Genomic DNA, 20,440 nt, shown 5'->3' on the forward strand with positions numbered 1-20,440 from the left:
TTCATATAAAAGCAACAGAACTGAAATTATATCAGGTTTATTAGCAACACAGCACGTGAGTGTAAATAACGCGATATCTGCCTTTGATCTCGTTGGTATCTGTTCCCTTCCAGAGGGCAGAACTGTCCGTATTGACTGCGCTTATTTCACTCCTCCCCTCACTGCAGCCGCCTACTCTCACCAACATTTCAGGCGAGGCGAGGCGCATCTCAAACAAGCCTATTATTTCACGAGTGCTGTAGAGAAGCAGAGCAGACGGCTCCTTATGCTTTTAAATAGCTCTTGCTGTACTTTGGTGTCATACAATAGGCTTGTTTGGCGGATATCGCGTTATTTACACTCACGTGCTGTGTTGCTAATACGAGGTGTCCCCCCCACTTTTAATATCACGTAAATTCGTCCCCCGCACTTTTTCGGGCAAGTGTGTTTGCATAGAGGTTTTCAAGAGCCGGTGTGAATAAATATAGATTTAAATTCAAAGAGACAGGAGAGTCTGTGCATGATCTGATGTTTTATTCGGACACAGAATAAGCCGAGATGAACATCGCGGAGGGCAAAACACTCCATGCAGTGTATGTTTCATTCATACTCAAATGAAGACTTTATTGCGACAATATGGTTTATTTGTGTTTGTCAAGTCATCTCCAGGTAATAAATAAAGTATATAAAGTATAAAAGGTGACTTGACAGTGTTGTTTTGGTAGGAGTAACGACAGCTGTAGCTGCCCTGATGTGAGACGTCTACATTAACAAGGTTGAAAGTCACACTAGATACATGTGTCTGGGAGGATATAGATGATCCGTTCATGAAGAGCTGGAATTTAGCATTAGCATTGCATCTTGGTTTAGGTGTTGTGCAACTGAACTGGATATGTTCTCCAGGAGAAACAGCTGCATGTGTGGAGGTCAGGGAAAGAGTCGGCATCTGCAGCTCACCTGCAAAATAAATGTTTATTTTAAATAATTGGTTAAGACATAATGTAATGTAAGCACGACATTCATGACGCTTAATGTAATTTTTGTTGGCTATTCCCCCCAAAATAATGTGTGAAGATGTTAAAGATTTGGCTTACCTGAACAAACAACACCAGCATCTTCACCATGTTTACAGTTATGTTTTCCTAGTCCACTGTGTGAACATTGTGTGAGGGCTCCTTCACTTCCTGAGCATTCAACATCATCCAGCCAGATCGATCCACTGCCTTGACTAAAGGCGGCTCCATGAGGTGCACTGATGGCTGATCCACACTGTGACTGTCTGCACACCACAGCAGCATCATTCATGTCCCAGTTATCATCACACACGGTTCCCCACTGGCCATTATAACGGATCTCCACTCTCCCACAGCATGAATCAAACCCACGGACCAACCTTATGTCTAGTACTTGGCATTAAAATGAAAGTACAATGTGATCAAAACATTTTTATTTTTGGCATGTTGTAAGTATTTTGTATGTGTTTGACGTTGGGAGCAAACCACCAAACATGCGTAGCCTCTGCTATTTTCACAAGTTTTCTTAAAGTTTATGTTGTTTTAATTGCAGTAGTATTATTTTTATTACAAGCAAGTAGCACATTTTCAAAACACCTCAAATTTTTAGACAACTAAATATGCTGGTAAAAAAATTTAACACAAGAAAATGCTGCACAAAATATCAAGGTGAACAGCAAAAGCATAATTTGAAAACATACGTACTTTTACCTAAGCAGACGACACCTGCATCTTCATGATGACCACAGTTATGTGTTCCAATAGAAGGATGTGAGCACTGTGCGAGCAATGATTCACTTCCTGAACATCCCACATCATCCAACCAGATCTGACCACTACCCTGGCTAAAATTAGCACTGCCACGTGCACTAACAGCTGTTCCATATCCCAGCTGTCTGCACACCACAGCAGCATCATTCATGTCCCAGTCATCATCACACACTGTCCCCCATGTGCCATTATACAGGATCTCAACTCTTCCAGAGCAGTCATTTGTATCATTCACCAGTCTGATACTATAATTACCTAAAAAACAACATAACTCCATTATGATACAATTCACATCTTACAACAGGCTAAACTTGTAGACTAGCTAATACAGTGACTGGTTATGTCATGATGCAGCTAGAATAAACTCTGTTTTAAAAATGAGTGACTAACAGTCTGTTACTCACCAGTTACAGAAGTCAGAGCACTGGCTGTTGAGATGAAAAACAGTGACAATTAAACATATTGTAGACTTACAATTAGATATGATTTACCAAATAAAATCTTTTTAAAACTTCTTGTCTCAAACCGATCTCATGTTAATGAGTACTAATGTAGCCTAGTACTGCCCTGAGTAAGCTATTTTACGTAACAGATGTTTATGAAGTCCACAAGACCCAATAATATCTGAATTAAAAAAATGAACCAGATCAATTTTACAACTGCTTTATTCTTAATACTGTGTATTCTTACCTGCTTATATGTGATGCACGCCAGAGAAATACTCTGCACAAAGTCTCTAATTTGCACATATCACTATTAAAAAAAAATACACTGACTCTGATTCAGTGTCACTGCCTCATAGACAGAATTCTAATGAATTAAATTCATCAGAATTCCGTCTGAGGCAGTGACACTGAATCAGTTCCATGTGTACAATAGCATGCGTGGGCAGCATTTCCCCAAAAAATCATAAGCCTGGATACCAATGAGCGTATGAGGGAGACTCAGCCCTGAGCTGTGATGTTGTGAAAGGCCAACACTGTGACTGTGACTGTGATATAGTGATACTGGCGGGAATGAGCTGTGGTTCTGTTGTCAGCTGCAGGCCTGTTCTTCCTCCAAACTTACAGTGTAAAAACTCTGGGGTCTAGATGAGCATGAAAATGTTTATAGCCACTGAACAATGTGTAAACATAATGACTGTGTATCCGCATTCAGGTGTGAGAAGTTATAGAAAAATATTGTTAGAACTATTTTAAATCATTTTAGTTTACTGAACAGCTCATTTTCATGAAGCAGCTTAAAGTTGTTCAGACCAAACAACTTGTTGGCGAATGTCTTTTAAAAATTCAAAATCATATCATCCCAAACATACAGATATATCAACATGTATCAGTTTACTTTCTGGTATTAGCAAATAGTTTCAGTTCAGTTTGAAATTAGTTCAGTTCAGTGTAACAGCTCAGTGAAAGTCTGAGAAACAACAACGCAATGATAAAAAGATTGCACAACCAACCATTTAAATCATAGTCTTTAACTAAACTGTTTTAAGGATGAAATATTATTGTGATAATAACATTGCAACGTGCAGTGATATAGGAAGACTATAGTCAATTATATTTTCATCTTTAATCTCCATCTGTTATGAAAAATAGAAAATGCAAGAATTAAAAATTGAGTTTACCCAATATCAAAGTGAGAAGAGAAGGTCTTGGCATTGCGATGCTTGCGTTCTTTCAAAATGTGCATGAATTAAAATGTTACTTCCTGATTAGTGAGAAGAGCTGATGATGCTTTGGTAAGAACAGAAACGTACACTATGTGTATGTTAGGAACTGTTCATCAGTCTATTGCCCCTAAACTGGACACACCATAAATAGTTTTTATATAAGTGATAGTAATGATGTGACCCTAACTGTTTTTATCTGGAGTTCAGGAATGGTTCTGGTTCTGGTTCTGGTTCAGGTTCAGGTGTAGCCAACCCTGCTCCTGGAGGACTCCCATCCTGCGGTTTAGCTCCAACTCTAATCAAACCAGCTAATCTAGATGTTCATGAATTATACGTGACCCTGGAGCACAAAACCGGTCTTAAGTCGCTGGGGTATATTTTTAGCAATAGCCAAAAAAACATTGTATGGGTCAAAATTATCGCTTTTTCTTTTATGCCAAAAATCATTAGGATATTAAGTAAAGATCATGTTCCATGAAGATATTTTGTAAATTTCCCACCGCAAATATATCAAAACTTAATTTTTGATTAGTAATATGCATAGCTAAGGACTTCAAATTTCCCACCGCAAATATATCAAAACTTAATTTTTGATTAGTAATATGCATTGCTAAGAACTTCATTTTGACAAATTTAAAGGTGATTTTCTCAGTATTTTGATTTTTTTGTACCCTCAGATTCCAGATTTTCAAATAGTTGTATCTCGGCCAAATATCGTCCTATCCTAACAAACCATAAATCAACGGAACGCTTATTTATTCAGCTTTCAGATTATGTATAAATCTCAATTTCTCGAAATTGACCCTTATGACTGGTTTTGTGGTCCAGGGTCACATATGGATTGCATGAAAATAACAGGCATGTGTGTGCTAAAGAAGAGCTGGAACTGAAGTCTTCAGGAAGGGAGCAGGGTTTGGCACTGCTGCTCTAATTTACATTAATCAGCTCTTTCCAGATGCTGCAACTACAGCACTATTGTGTGGTAAAATGCATGTTTCTTCATTGATGGAAAATGTGATAAAACTAATGTCCCACACAAAATGTTGTCTTTTTTTTTAATCTGTAAAAAATGACACTACTGCATATTTATGACTACTGCATATCAAGTGGTTTCTGCAACAAAAGTGAAAGAGTTACTATAAACCATATATGCTCAAATGTATAGTACTTGGAAATGGGCTTTAAGTTTAGCATTTAATGTGAAATCATGCTGAATTTGTGGTATTGATTCTGAGAATAGCTCTGTTTTCTTTTTTCTTTTTTTTTAACGCGGATAAAGCTGTGAGAAAAATTTGAGGAAGTGTCATTTTGTAGATGCAAAGATGAAATCTCATCATTGTACAGAGTACAAGCAGATGTGAAGCTGTTTGTTTAAACTTAAAATTAATTAGGTACTGTGGTGTTTTTGACTATAAACCGCTGAGCAGTCGTTATGGAAGGCAGATAGCACACACTGACAATAAACCCCCTTAAATAGAAATTAATAATTAAATAGCTTTCATAAACCTTCATAGTTATTGCCCAGTGTACTTCGGTATTCTGTAAGTTCGACATTGACATAGTCTTTTTCTGAATCGTCTGTTTCCACATTGATGTAGTCTGGTTCAGAGTCATCCTGATCTACATTAATATAATCCTGATCAGAGTCAGTGTTTACATCTTCATGATCACCATCATCCATATCTACAAGCTCATAGTCATCCTCAGCGTTCTCTTCATTCTGGTTATTATGGAGCACATCTTGCATATTGTAATCCAAAGTACATTGAAAAAAAAAGTGTTTTGCTATTGTGGAAAGATGTTTAAGAATAAATATTTGCAGGCATCCAAAATATAGGTAATGCAAATTATGTAAATCATTCTCACAGTATTAATAAGGAGCATATTTAATTTTTTCTCCTCCTCAATTAGAAAATGATATAATTTATGTATTTCACTATTCTCTTTCAGGGAGAACGGCTCAGTATTATTTTATGTTCACAGGATTTCAGTGGTGCTTCTATATATTGACATCAAATTGCTCTTTGTAAATGATAACAGGAAGTTTTATGACTCTTTTTAGAAATGATGCTGTGTGTGACCACTAAAAGCTCTGAAAAAATACCTGCTACCCTCCTGTACATGCCACAACCTCCTGAACATGCTAGTCAGTTAGCACTAAACTTTTATTTGTGCAAAAAATGAGCTGCCTGTCAGCTGACTTTGGTCTTCTTTACACAAGTTGTTTCTTTAAATGAGACTGCTTGAAATGTCCTCAAGGCTGCATATTTTTGTTTATCTGATTGCTATTTGCAATGTTTCATTTTCTTAAATTCACCTGGGAATGGAGACATGCTTTCAGTATCAGAAGAGACATATGGAGACAGCAGTTATCCGCTGACCCATCCAGGCAATGACAAGGATACAGAGCAACAGATTGACAGTGTTGCCAGTATAATGGTGTGCACATTAGAGAAGTGAAAGATGCACTGCAGTCACATTTACCAATGAAGCATTGGTCTGCTCTTTACTTCTCAAAATAGGCAACAGTTTAGTGCTGAACAACACTGCAGTGCGGCTGATAGTACACTTGGGTGTCAGAGAGAAAGAAGGTGGCGTTGTTGAACAGGAAGATGCCATCGTGGGAAGACATTTTCAGTGAACCAAGACGTTATATGGCCACTTTTTCATGCATGGCAGCAATTTACTAACGTTTCCCCCATTTTTTATCAGCCCGCAAAGCCATTGGAAATTGTCCACCTTATGTTCATGTATTAAATTAACAATCAAGCCACAAATGCGTTTGTACAAGACTACTACCACACAAATTAGTGTACTTCACAGTGTATATTATTAATCAGTTGTGGAGCCGTTCATTATTATTCATTTTATGCATTTATTTAATCTAGGTTTAGAAATTGATTGCGATAAAGCTAAAAATAAGTCTATCCTATAATATTACTCATAACTGTACTAAATTTGGTTGTAATTTTGCAGAAACAATGCACAAAACAGATACATAATATTCTGATATGGGGGAAAAAAAAAATCTCACGTTTCAGAGTGTGACATCTAAACACAAACTGTGTTGATGTGGTCAGACCCCGAGAATATTTTAAATTCTCAAAGAAACAAGGAAACCACAGCTTTGTGGGGGAGAGAGGGAAAAAAAATAAAATAAATAAAATTCACAAAAACCCAGCATGGTCAGAAACACACAAAACAGAAGTCTTTATTAAACATTACTTTTATGATCACCTGAAACAACAGAAACATTTTTGTGCGTTTGACTGTATAACAACTGTTAAAGCAGTACAGGGTTTGTGCTGTACATCGTGTAGATCTAGAGGCCCATGGAGGTCTGTGACGCAGTATGGCTCAAAAGCGGTGAACCTTTGAATGCAGAATGAAATGAAACGGACAGTACCGAGCGACTGAATAGACTCGAGCTCTGTGCATGTCGTGTGCATAGTTGCAGTGAAATGGTTCACACTCCACCCTCAGGGGAACATGTTAAAGAGGAAGTCATTTCGACACACCGCACTGTTCAAAGGTTCGTGACAACAGGTTCAGCAGACGTGATGCAGAGGCAGAGCTGTTGTAAACTGGTACAATAATGATATGCTGACACTGATCCACCAGAACTGGATTGTATGGAGCTTCCTAAACGCATTCATTTTATCGAGCTATTGTTTTATTTAAAGGGACAATTCTGCCAAAAATGAAAAAACAAACAAACATGTTATTCCAAACCTGTATGACTGACTTTCTTGTGCAGAACACACACACAATAGAAAGTACATATGGTTAGGAATAAAATGAGGAGTTAATAATGACAAAATGTCTCTGGTAGTTCAGATAAGACTAATTTCATTTAAAACAAAAGAATGCTACATTATCAGAAACATCGATACAAGGTCTTACCTTAAAGCATTTCTAGGCAACCATAATTGTGAAATCAATACTTATTTGATGCTTTTAGACCTAAAAAACGAGGCTAGCGGTCTCATAAACCCAGATGTCTGGCGCGGATCAGTGTGTGTTACAGAGGCAGAGTTTTTTGTGAGCTTTACTTAAAGTGATTGTCACACAGAGGCAGTGTTGTTGTTGACAATTGTTCAATGATTGTTGCAGGAGAGCAGAGGCAGTGATGTTGTAAGGTACAGAGGAGAAGGATGCGGCGGTGGAAGCATCTCAGCACACACGTGACGGATGATTAGAAACAAATCTACCACAATCTGAGGTGCAGGCAAAAAAGGCATGACGTTCTGTTTTAAATGCTCAGTTACAACATTCTCAATACTTTTGAAATGACGTGTTTTTCTTGTGGGCGCTAAAAATACATCTTGTATTCTTTGTGAGTCATTATGTTTGGAAACCTCTTTTTTATTTTATAATCTGCTAATACTGTGTAGAGGGGGTCTCTGTCTTTTGACAGTTGACAATTACAAAAATTAAGAAACAATATTAAAAAGATACACATTACACAAAGGCATTTACCGCTCTGAGATCTCAAACACATCATCATAATCACAAGCTGCTTGTTTACATGAGATCCTTCATTTCTTTGCCACAACTGCCAAGTTGATCATTGTGAATACGTCTCCAAATCATTTCCTCACTGAACAAAATCGCATGATTTTCAGTGCTAGTGTGACGTGCCCTTGTGCATGACGTGAACAGGACTGTCTTGGAGTAAACATAACAGTGGGTCGACCATAACCGTGTTTAACTCTTGAGAAAAGTGAGAGAGAAAAGATAAGAACTGTTCTGCATTTCACCTAAGACACAAAATTCAAATCTCATTTTTTTCTGTCAATATAGATTTCATATATTCATATATCCTTTTGTAAGAAAACAAAGAACCAAAACAGCTGGAAAGATCAAAATGTCCCTGACTTGTGGACATTTGACGTCCTAATGTCCTTTAGCTTGCTTTTAAGGGATTGAAATGTATAACGTCACAGGCTCAAGAGAAAGCGTCCCTCAGACGAGAAGGAGAGCTTATCTGGGCCTTCACAGTTTGTGTGATGGGAGCAGAGCTGGGAAGACACAGAAAAGAGCCGCTTCTGCACACACGGGGCGTTTGTTCTGCCGTCTTCATAGATCACCGCCACGTGAAAAGCTGCAGGGTTCTGGTAGTCACTGAATCACTGGTGGTTTTAATGACAGCGTGAGTTTTGAGCAGGCTCGGCCTGTGTGTAACTCAATTGGTCTTCAGCTAATGAAAGCCGGCCAGATTAACTGTTCGGGTCCGGTCAGCCCAGATCAAAGTCTACCGGAATTCCGGTTTCTGGCGCTGGTCGGCTGTGGCTTATTTCTGGTTTGGAACCAGTTTCGTTCCGTACGGAGCCCTGTTTGGGGGTGAGACTCAGGGGGAGTGAGCTGAGGGGCTGCTGTGTGCCGAGCTGGGAGACAAACTGGGGCTGCAGCTTCCTGGTGGCGCTCCTTTTCCTCCTCCTCTCGCCCCCCCGCCACCCTCCAGACCCTCCGAATTCTCCAGCATCTCCTGAATGAGTGGAGGCATGGAGCCGGGAATCTCCATTTTCAGCGTTATTACTCGCTCGGCTCCTGATTGAGAAATACAAAAAAATTATGTTAGAATGGATTCTGGTTGATTCAGGCTTGATGTTCAAAGAGTGACTGTGAATGTCACCTTTAGCGCTGATGCTCCTCAGGTCTGTGATCTTCATCAGCATCTTGGGGAACATGTGTGGTTTATGAGGCCTCCTCTTTCTCACGTAGATCTTTAGGGCCTCCAGCAGCGGCTCCTGAAGCACATCCACCTTATCCGACTGCTCCAGATCCTGCCGATCTGAGCACAAGTGCACCGTGTTTTATAACATCAGCTAACAAAGAGTGACAAGCATAAACTTTCTAGAACTCATTAAATTGTTCTTGTTTTAAATGATATTCAAAACACTTTCTAAATGGAAGAAAATTATTACTATTAAATGGTAATTTCAGCTGGCAAATTATAAATAGAAGATAAATTATTTAGATTATTAAGATTATTCAGTTATTTATTATTAAAAATTACTATTAAAAAGCTGAAAACCCCAAACAAATAGTTTGTGAATAAATAATTTGATATTAAATATAATTTTAAAAGGCAGATAAATCTCTCTCTCTCTCTCTATATATATATATATAAAAAAACTAAAACCAACATTGTCAAATTGATATCAAATTGAAAAACAAAAATACAAACAACAATAAAAAGGCCAACATTGGATGATATAATTTGGTACACAAGTCAGGGCTGTCAAATAAAAATTTGAATTTCAAATATTCGTCTAATTTAAGATACAAATCCACATTAGGCTAACAGCCTATACGCTAACAAAAAATTAAATAGGCTAACAAAACACGTTTCGTGCGCCACTGATAAGGCGGCCTGACGGACACCTAAAAATTGAATGCAATTTTAATTATTATTCAATGTTTTTGCATTCGAATTTTAGGTGTGCGTCAGGCAGCCTTATCAGTGGCACACGAAACGCAATGACGATGCAAGTGTTGTTGCTTTTTAATGTTTGGTTATGCTGTGTTGTTCATTCAAAATATTGTGGAAAAAGAGAGCATCAATACGGAGATGATGTTGTTTATGTCAAAACTAAAACCAAGCCATTCACACAGAACACATATTTTGCACATTTTCTAGAAGGACGTGTATCATCGTTGCACTCGCGTCTCGCACGAGAGAGCCGCATGTTTAGAAAGCCATGTAAAATTAAAGTTGAACATTTAAAAAAACATGTCTTGAGACGTTTTTTCCCCATCCCACTGCATCTCATGTTTTTAAATGAAAAAAGTACTCTGTGATTGACTTTTGTCCTTTTGTATTAACCCTTAAAGACCAAGAACATTTTTGGGGCACCTGACACGTCTGCACTTTTCTTTGTTTTTTCAGACCTATTCTAGCAGTCAGCATCAAGTTTCATATATCATTATAAACAAGAGAACTTGAAGTTTCAGTCTAGCTAATTTAAAGTCCCAATTTTCCTTTTGTTTTCTCTAAGAATGAATGAACTTCCAGAATTTTAAGGAAAACGCAAGCAACAATTGGCTGTTTTTTACGGTGTACTCAAACAGATACTCCTGAAGTTGGATTTTTTTTTCTTTAGAAAGTTGTATCTGGGTGTTTTACACTTCCAAATAAATTTTTTTTCTACATATAACATTCTCCAAGCAAGTTATAGCCATTTATCACAATATTGTTATAGGCTCTTTTAAATGAAAAACAGGTCTATTTAGTTTACTAACAATATAGATGTGCCCAAAAACGTTTAGGGAGTAAAGAAAAAGGAAACAGTGTTACATAATAACAAAACAGCGTAAAAAAAAATTATTTTTTGTTTTCAGAGAAATATTTTCAATCTCAGTATGAACAACAAACACAAACAGTGCAGCTATTTAGTGAAAACAATTGCACAAATTGTCTTCTGCAACAATAATACTGTTTTTTACAGTATAAAAAACAAAAAAACAAACAAAAAAACAAATTATTCACAAACTACACACAAAATCAGTGAGAAATTTACAGAGTGCAACAGAAAAAAAATTGTGCAAATGATCTTTATGAGCTATATAAGAATTATTTACATAATATAAATGGATCGATCCGGTGGCTGTATCTGTATCGGAATCGATTTTACCGGGACATCGCCTAGCGACACGAATACCTAAATTCCAGTGCTTTATCCAATATGTACCGCTGTTTCATCCTTGTTTTTGGTTTGTTTTATGTCAAAGTACTCTATTGTGTGTTTTTATGTGCTTTTCAGAGTTCTCTCATGCAAATGTGTTATTTTGTGTTTGTTTTCATGCACGCACGCACGACAGACTTTACTTTCACTTTGCGTTTGTTCAAATGTCCAAAGAAACAAGCTAGTTGGTGGTTCAAAAGATCAAAACCTATGTTTATTGGTTGAATATGGGACAGTTTTAACCAATCTTGGCACAGGGGTGGGACTAAGCATCAACAATCATTCCTGTTTGGCTCAGAGGAACGAAATGCATTGGTTTCTTCTGACGAATCAACGTTGTCAAAATGCGATGACGTAATCACGTACACTACGGAGCCTCTGAATATGCAAATGAGAAATGTGATACCTCCGAAAAGCGGAGAATCTCCGTTTTACGACACTTTTTAAAGCATTCAGTTTGGATTAGCGGTTCAAAAGTTATTAATCATTTAAGAGCAATAGTTATTTTTAGCCGCGGGCGGCTGTCTCTGTCTTTGAGGGTTAAACTATGCATACATGACGCTGTTTTGTTTATAATTGTTTAAGCAACCTAATTATATTTGGTTTATAAACATTATGCTCTTTTTCACAGATAGTCATGTTATTTTATTGCTTTAATAAAAGTGCATTAGTAATAGTTTGCTCGATATGCCCTCTTGTGGCCTCAGGAGAGAAGCCAAAGTGCATCTGACTGGATTTGGTTCAAAAAGCTGCAGTACCTCCACACAGCAGACAGATGGCGCTGAGAAGCCCCGTCTCTGCATCATCCATCTCAAGAGGCAGGAGCTGGTTGGCGAAAGCGAAAACCAGATCCGTCAGTGGACCGAAGCCGGCGTTGTGCATCTGCGTGCGGTTCAGTGTCAGACCGTCTGAAAACGTCATGGTGTCCTGATCCGGTGTGTAGCGTGTACATATTCGCAGAATCTGTAGACGAGAATGAAAGACACAGGTAAGTTCACACTTCTGAAATGTATCTATTCATGCACTATTTTAGACACAAGAACACATGTAAGTGTGTTGTGCTCTTACCAGGATGTCGAGACAGGCGGCCTTTAACAGGGTGATCTGATCTGCGATAGTGAGTGTGGTGAAGCCCGGCAGCTGCTTGGCGAACTCCACCGTTTTAATAATGCATTTGGTGGAGAGTTCACTGAACTTGTCCCACAGGTCAACATCTAGAGCGACCCTCTGTTCTGCACTGTTGTTCTGTTCGAGGACAGAGACAATGTTTGCTTAGTTTGTGATAGGCATGGGCAGGTATGAGATTTTGACGGTATGATAACCTTAAGCAAAAATATCACGGTTTCACGGTATCACGGTATTGTCGTTACAGCTCTAAAATGTGTTTTTAAATGACAGGGTAAAAAAAAAACAATTTTTTTCTGCTGAACACAATATATTTTGTTTTTGAGCAACATACAGAATATTAGGAACAGTAGAATTTTATTTTTTCTGTTATTTTTTCTTTGATTTGTTTCCTAAAAAGAACAAAAATAAAGACTGACATCTTTATTTAACCTAAATCTGTAATCACAGTTATTTCATTTTAGTTATATAATTCATATACATATCATTTAATTCATTCCATATCATTTAGTTATCATTTCATATACATAATTTGATTTAATAATAACAACCCAAATTGAAGCAAAAACAGAATGTTCTGACTAGCTTTGTGAAATTATACTACATGCCTAAACGAAACAAACAGCAGATGCTCTGAATGAGAGGCAGATTCACTCTCTGACAGCAGGAGGCGCTTCTAGAACACCACATACGATTAGCGGTTTTGAAACAGTGAAATTTTCAAATAGCGGTATACCTTGAAACCGGTAATCGGCCCATGCCTAGTTTGTGATTTATTTACCTACAATTCCAAAATGGATATAGGGCCTAACTGTTCAGAGCTGCTTTTCCTCTGACTTACCGTGGTGTATTTGCCCAGCTGGCACAGGGAGGGGAAGGTTTCCTGATGGGCCTTCCTAACCCGCTCGAACAGGCATATAGAAATACATTCCTTGCAGTATTTCCAGAGAGGAAAAGAGCTGAATAAAAAAAACGAGTGCTTTGATGTGACAGTTCAAAAAGAGCTTTAGGTAAGAGAGTCTCAATTGCTAAACAAGCAGAAAAAGAGGGAAAACTCCAAGGATGTGATTCTCTGAGGTCTTTCTGTGACACTGAAAACGTATTCACCTGCCTTAAAAATACAGAGTAAACTACACAATAGTAGAAAAGTCATAAAGGAAAAAAAAAAACCCCACTGTGAATATTTAGTGGCATTATACATGCATCCAATATACAAGTGTTTAGCAACAAAAGACTGGTAACTCACAGACTAGCTCATTATACAAACACACCAACGCAAGAAAAGTGCCATCAACAAGATTTTGAAAACGCCTTTTACCTTTTGGCTTTGACGTCAATGTAAACATAAATGTGAACAATACACCAAAACAACATTAACAGTGTTTACATGCAGAGCAAGATCAAGATAACAGGAAAAATTAGGTTTTGCATAAAACCAATAGTGACCTACCCCTGAAAAAAACTGTTTAAGGCATTCAGTACTACTAAAAAATCAGTAAGATTTAAAGGTTTAAATTCAAATGAATGTATTTGAACTTTCTATTCAAAGAATCCTAAAAAGCACAACTGTTTTCAACATTAATACATGTTTCTTGAGCAGCAAATCAGCATATTAAATTGACGTCTGAAGGATCATGTGACACTGAAAACTGCTGATGATTCAGCTTTGCCATCAAATAATATTTTACAATATATTAAGGGATAACTTATTTTGAAATGCATCAATATTCCACAATTTTATTGTTTTTTACTGTATTATTGATTAAATGTAACTTTGGTAAGCATGAGATTTTGAAAACATGTACAGCTATGCTTTAAAATATCTTATGACCCCAAACTTTTGAACAGCAGTGTTTGTGATTTTACATGTCGTCAAGTTTTCAAAGATGAAGTGTGTCATTTCAGCACCAATTGCAACCACATTTAGGACAATAAAGCCCCACTTGTGCCATTGAGGGGCCAAAAATATAGTTCCATGTCAATCTCATGCCATCGGTTGAATCCACATTTCTGTATCGAGATGGTCGGGTTGCTGAAACAATCAATCTTTTGATAGTATCCCAGTATTTACGCTTTTCAGGGAAATCTGTGAGGTATAAGTGGTTTAATTAGTTGTTTTTGCACATTAAACTAGGATGATAAAATATTAATGACACTGAAGAATTGCAAACTTCACTGGTAAAAATAATCAATGTAAGATCGTGCATGTAAACACACTCATTGTGTTTCATCTCACACACACACACACACACAGAGATGTGCTGATGGTTTGTAGCGTGCAGAGATGAGAAATGAATGTTGGTGGTTGTTAATAACGGTGACAAACGACCTCTGCTTTCACTAAAATTCAACCTAATCTAATCACGTCACATGACAAATATCAGCCCGCTTTAAAGAGCTTTAAACGGGCTCTCCCTCTGCGCCTGCATTCCGCCCTCTTTTCCTTCTTCCCGCTCTCCGTCTCTCTGTTTTCCTGGAACCTCGCAATCTCTCGGTTTTCTTGTTCTCACAGCCTCAATCACTCCTTTATCTCATGTTTTCTTGCTGTTTTTGGTTAGGACTCCTTCCTTTGTCTAAAGATAACTCCACGGCTCTTCTTCTCCCTCCTCCACACACACGCAGGGGAGCGAGCGAGAGGGTGGTAAAGATGATTCTCCCTCACTTCTCCCCACAGCCACATATTCATTTCTCCAGAGGGAGCTGGATGCCAGCGTGGGCTCAGAAAACACAATCTAATGGAGCCATTAAAGAACTATTAACGCAGGGAGGTAATCTTTCACGACACGACATGTGTGAAAAGACAAAACCTGCTTGCAAACAACTTTATGATGACAAGAGCGCGCCATCATATCCGGGCGGAGAGAATGAAATATGTAAAATAACAAATCTGGGGCAGAGATTTCATGATAGAAAAAGCAAACTATAGTTCAGAACAGCACAGAAAGAAAAGTGTACGCACTTTCATTCTAATAACAGAACAAAAGTACATACAAATCCTTATTTCCTCTTAAAGGCAAAAGCAATTAAATTACGTCCTACTGCAACAGATCAGATCATCAGATAAAGCAATAATAATGCGCTACTGTATGACTTGGAGAAAACAATTAATAAAAAATTTAGCTGATATTCATCATGATATTCATTTGTCCTAGCACAAAAACACATCTAACAAAACAGCATACCTTCTCATTATATGCTTGTACACAAGCCTGTCACACAAACATGCTTTAACATCACTATAAAATATGACAATAACCAGTGTGCTTTAAATAATGCTGGCAAATGTCATTTCACTGGTCATCCGTGCAGAGCACTTCAGCACTCTGTCCAGTAGGTGGTGACAGCAGGACCAGAGAGACAAATGTCTGACAAGAGGCCTTCCTAGCATAGTGTACTAAACATATGCTGTAGTACGCAGTCCTGGTTAAATAAAGTTGAACAAATAGTATAATTGCAATACAAGTCTCTGATGCTCACCAAAGCTGCATTTATTTGATCAAAAATAGTGAAAACAGCAATATTGTGAAATATTATTACAATTTAAAATTACTTGAATACATTTTCAAAGGTTTTTAATACATTTTCTTCAGTGTCACATGATCCTTCAGAATGCATTCTAATATGCTGATTTGTTGGTCAAGAAACATTTCTTATTAACAATGAAGACAAAAAACAAAAATATAATAAGGATGCAGTACTTTAAATACTGTACTGTAAATTTCAGATAATATTTTAAACATTAAATTTTTTTTTACACTTTAAATGGGCCTTTACACATAAGAATGTATATAGGTGCCTTTATATGTTAGAAAGGGAGTTTCTCACAAGGGGACCATCATATTTGGGGGTACCGTGGTACCAAAACGTTAGTACTGTACACTAATAAGTGTGCACAGTAAGTCTCAACACCCTTTGACAAATGAGTTTCCATGACTTGTCCAGTCATTCATGATTAAGGGACTTTTAGTGCATGTAGTATAGCAACAAAGACACTTACATTCTTTAGACATGCCCACTTCCAGGCACTTCTGCAGCCGGCAGTACTGGCAGCGGTTTCGGGTGACCTTGTTGATGATACAGCTCTTCTCTCTGTGGCAGGTGTACACCATGTTCTTCTGAATGCTCCTTCGGAAAAAGCCCTGAGGAGAAAAGCAAACACAGAGGTTTACTATAGCTGGAAGGTTTACAAATGACACACACGCAAGCGAATTAACACCAGCCCCCAGAAGTCGACAAGACTGAGGAAGAACGGTTATATAAAGTCACTAATGATTCACCAGATATTCATATATTCACATTATGCATATCGTTACTATACACAAACATGTGAAAACACGAATAAACAACCATGGCATAGATACAGCTCTCACACACATTATTTTTTGGCATAATGGCCGGCTGAGCTCGGTTTAGATTCGGCTGTATTATGGCTGCTGGGTATTATCTCCCAGTTCAAGTGCCCAGAGGTTCCTATTGGCTAATACCCAGCGGGGCTTAACCCACATAGACTCAAGCGAAGGGATGCAAATGAGAGATTCACATTATTCTCCTGATCTTAATTACTGCTTGGTCAGACTCTCGAGGACCGAGAGTCAGTCCGAGGTCACAAACGGACACGGCAAAAGCTGGAAAGATGCAGCTGAAGCCACATACGATCAGAGAGCAGATGCCAAACAGTGATTGCGTAGGCTTGTGGAAGGGATTTCAGCTGCTGTGCTGCAACCACGGCTCTCTGGCTGAGGATTAAACCGTGAAAGCTTCCCTCGTGACTGCCGCTGGGCACGTGGGTATCAGCGGCGCTCTGCAGGATTCACTGACTGGGCTGAGCAGGAACACAGTATTTGGGTTCAATGCTTCAGTGTGAACACGTAATAGAAATAAGATCTGGAGTTACTCCGTGTTGCAGATTCATACCTGACAAATTAGGAGAATACATTTGATAAAATCCACATTCACAGGTTATTAAAAGGGATAAATACAGAGCTGGGTAGATTACTTACAAATTGTGGTAAATTACTGATCACAGATTACATGAAGAAAACTGTAATTAGTAGCGTAATCTAGGTTACTCATTTTAGGTAATGTATTCTGACTAGTTTTTAAGATGACTTTTAGATAAACAAACTTGTTTTAAATATACCATTAAATGTACCATATTGATATTGAAAAAAACTAAGAGAAAGAAAATAAATTCCTTGAAATATTTCCTTCTTTCCTGGCTTTGTGAATATAGTCAAAGACAAATGGTATGACACACAATAGGATGTTTAGAAAAGAAAATTTAAAAGAGGAAAAAAAGAGGAATTAGGGAGAATCAATAAATTATGAATAATTTACTGACATTGTGTGAATAATATGTAATCATGTTATCAATAATAAGTAACTGTAATCTGCATTTTAAAATGTAATACCTTAATATAAAAAAAAATCTAATATATACCCTTCAAGTACTTAATTTTTGCAATCTGATTACACAATCTAGATTACATGTAATCAGTTACTGGATACATAATACTAAAAGTGAATTTAGGCATTACAACAAAGTAGGAAAAAATTTTTTTTTTGAGAATTGCTAAAGATCGCTAAACATTAAATTATTTATTAAATTGATATTTTTAAAGACCAAATAAGCGTTCAATGGTGAAAAAGGTAAATCTATATATAATAATAGGGGAAGAGTATGCACAATTAAATAACCAAAATTTACAAAAAAAACAAAAACACTAACACTCACTGATAAGTGATACATTCTGCTATGATTGGTGCTATGTTGGTATGATTATCTAACTACACATGAACGGTATCTAAATGTGCATCCTAGTCATGCTACTGTTTTCAAAGCAAGCCTACAGTAAAAACATTGTCCCTCATTGTTTAGAAACAATAATCCCAAAGGCTTTTACTGGAAAAGCCTTCAACATATCAGTCAGGCCACCCAAGGAAGCTTTTAGTATGTGTGTGCTTTTGACAGGTCTGTACAGTGGCTGAGAAATGAATGGCCACCTAGTCTAGTAACAGCGTTACTGGAGCGTGTGTCCAAGGACATGTCCCGCATGCTGAAAGGACATGTTCCTCTCACACTCGGTCTCAGCTATGAAAAAGTAATAAAGGAAAAGGTGAGCATGGCAGATGTGTGACAGAATGTGTGCTCGCCTCGCCGAAATGGTTTTCTAATGCGCTGCCCAGAGGCCTGATCTCCCTACAGAGGAGCTCTCATTCATCGGGCATGTTTTATTCATGCCAGCTCTGATCTTCTGGAGGTCATTGTTGGTGGTCATTGTGGTAGATGCAGATGAAACGCTTCTTCCTGGACCAGTATCAGCAGGCCAGTCACTGCTGTAGACGCAATACATGAAGTTGCATGCTGCTTCTTGCACATTTCCTTTTTCAGTGGGCAGCAATTTTTCTTGCACTGTTTCAAAACTCAACCAACCACTTATATAATAGAAGCAATACATTTAAATTGACTTTGCACAGACTTCATAAAAAAATGTAGCACAATTCAGCTGAAAATAAAGCATTAAGTCTACACTGCCTCACAAAATGTGTTTACATCAGTAGCCAAATATCCCATGAATCCTGAGCGAAGGTACAGCCGACAGCCGTCTCACCTGGAGAGCTGATTCATTGATAACAAACCCATGACAAAAGTCACACCAGTCCACAATCAAAAGGCCTCTTTTCCTCGTCCTGCTTCACTCGCTCTGCGCCAATGTTGGTCAGGCCTGAAAGCCACAGGAATGAAGCTCAATATCATCACAAGGTGTGAAGAATGCTCTGGCAACAGAGGGGCAGCTGGGTAATTCCACTGGATTAGGGGCTGCAGCAGTGGCCCATTGAGAGGAGGAAAGGGTAATAGCTGCTGAAAATTCAGCTTTGTCATAAGAATAAATTACTGTTTAAAATATATTTAAATAGAAAAGTTATTCAAAATTGTAACAGTATTTAATTACATGTAACAGTATTATTTTCGATTACATAAATGCAGCATTTGTGAGCATAAGAGGCGTCTTTCAAAAACTTGAAACTATTTTAAATATTTCAGTATAAAGTATTTCAATTCAGTGAATAATGCATTTAATGTTTTAATCTAATTATTAAAGAAAACAATCAATTAAGAACAAATAAATTAAGAGCAGTGAGTTGCTTTCACTTTTTATTGGCAATATCAACAATAATAGAGAGCGTCAGATCTAGGCAGCATTTACATGGCACAGATTCAATATTTTGAAATAGATCTAATTTTTTTGTCCCAGCTGTTTACATTTGCAAAACAACATAAAAGTCCCTTAACGCAAGTCATTTCACTCTGTGGCCATTTTTGAAATGCCTCTCGGGCATTCATGTGCAGCTCCTATCTCTTTGAACAGGGAAACCATAAATGTTGTTTCATATGATAAAACAGTGTTAAAAAACTTATTTTTCAGTCTAGGCAAACCAACATGCATATATAGTCCTAAGCGCGCTTCTCAAAGCTTCTAACAGCAGCTGCAGTGATGCGATGACTTTATCAATTGCCGATTGGCTCTTTTATTGAGAAGGCGGGACTATTACACCACTATAAGCCACCGCTCATCAAACAGATGGTGTTCGGAAGGCAAAATCGATTGGTACTTGATACAAGAAATCCTTGTTACTTTAATCAACCTTGATTAATAATAATAAAAAAGTTTTATCCAGATTTAAATTAAGAATATAAAGTGTTGTCTGAGAGACATGGATACGAAAGCGTAGAAGCAGACATGGATGACGAGGTAGAGGACATAATGGATCTGTGGCTGATCTGTGATCCTAATCTCTCACTAGGCATCTCCTGACCTCTGCGAACCCTGGATTGACCCAGTCCTGACCTGCCAGGCAGATCCTGTGAGCGGAATGCAGCAGAGGAGGGCAGGAAGGAAACGTTTTGAGGTCTGCTGTGGCTCTCACTGGCAGGAGCGCTAAGCCTCTTTAGTGTCTCCACTAATCGTGGACATGAGTACAAACCCCCAGGCACACTGAGACAACGGAGGAGCAGTCGTGTGTTTGTGTTTGTGTGAAACGTGCAGTCTATTTCAAATGGATTTGGAGCGAAGAGACCATGAGATCAAAATAAGGCCGTCTGTCTGTTTAGTGTGACTAAGTGGTTAAGCGTATGATAGTTATTTGTGCTTAGTAGCCATGAAGATTTAAACCAGCAGCCGTTAAAAAAATTA

The 20,440-nt window shown here is 37.9% G+C and overlaps 2 protein-coding genes across 2 annotated transcripts in view; both read right to left on the bottom strand.

Annotated features, from left to right (window-relative positions):
• Positions 1-688: 688 nt before the first annotated feature.
• Positions 689-5,179, bottom strand: LOC107758479 (deleted in malignant brain tumors 1 protein-like; the record flags this gene model as incomplete). The annotated part of the gene is made up of 5 exons (XM_016576210.1): positions 4,939-5,179; positions 2,168-2,191; positions 1,698-2,018; positions 1,074-1,385; positions 689-936 (listed from the first exon to the last, which is right to left on the bottom strand). Coding segments are annotated over exons 1-5 (1,146 nt in total), but the record flags the coding sequence as incomplete, so codon positions are not given.
• Positions 5,180-7,779: 2,600 nt separating this feature from the next.
• LOC107758480 (retinoic acid receptor alpha-B-like) overlaps positions 7,780-20,440 on the bottom strand; it is a 39,838-nt gene continuing 27,177 nt past the window's right edge. The window contains exons 3-8 of the mRNA XM_016576211.1: positions 16,151-16,384; positions 13,087-13,224; positions 12,189-12,365; positions 11,879-12,083; positions 9,068-9,226; positions 7,780-8,982 (exon numbers count right to left, since the gene is read on the bottom strand). Coding sequence (XP_016431697.1) covers positions 8,783-8,982; positions 9,068-9,226; positions 11,879-12,083; positions 12,189-12,365; positions 13,087-13,224; positions 16,151-16,384 — 1,113 coding nt within the window. The 3' untranslated portion in view covers positions 7,780-8,782. The remainder of the gene's footprint in view (positions 8,983-9,067; positions 9,227-11,878; positions 12,084-12,188; positions 12,366-13,086; positions 13,225-16,150; positions 16,385-20,440) is intronic.

This window comes from Sinocyclocheilus rhinocerous, unplaced genomic scaffold (assembly GCF_001515625.1).
Source record: "Sinocyclocheilus rhinocerous isolate Xijiao unplaced genomic scaffold, SAMN03320098_v1.1 scaffold83, whole genome shotgun sequence".
Lineage (NCBI taxonomy): Eukaryota > Metazoa > Chordata > Actinopteri > Cypriniformes > Cyprinidae > Sinocyclocheilus > Sinocyclocheilus rhinocerous.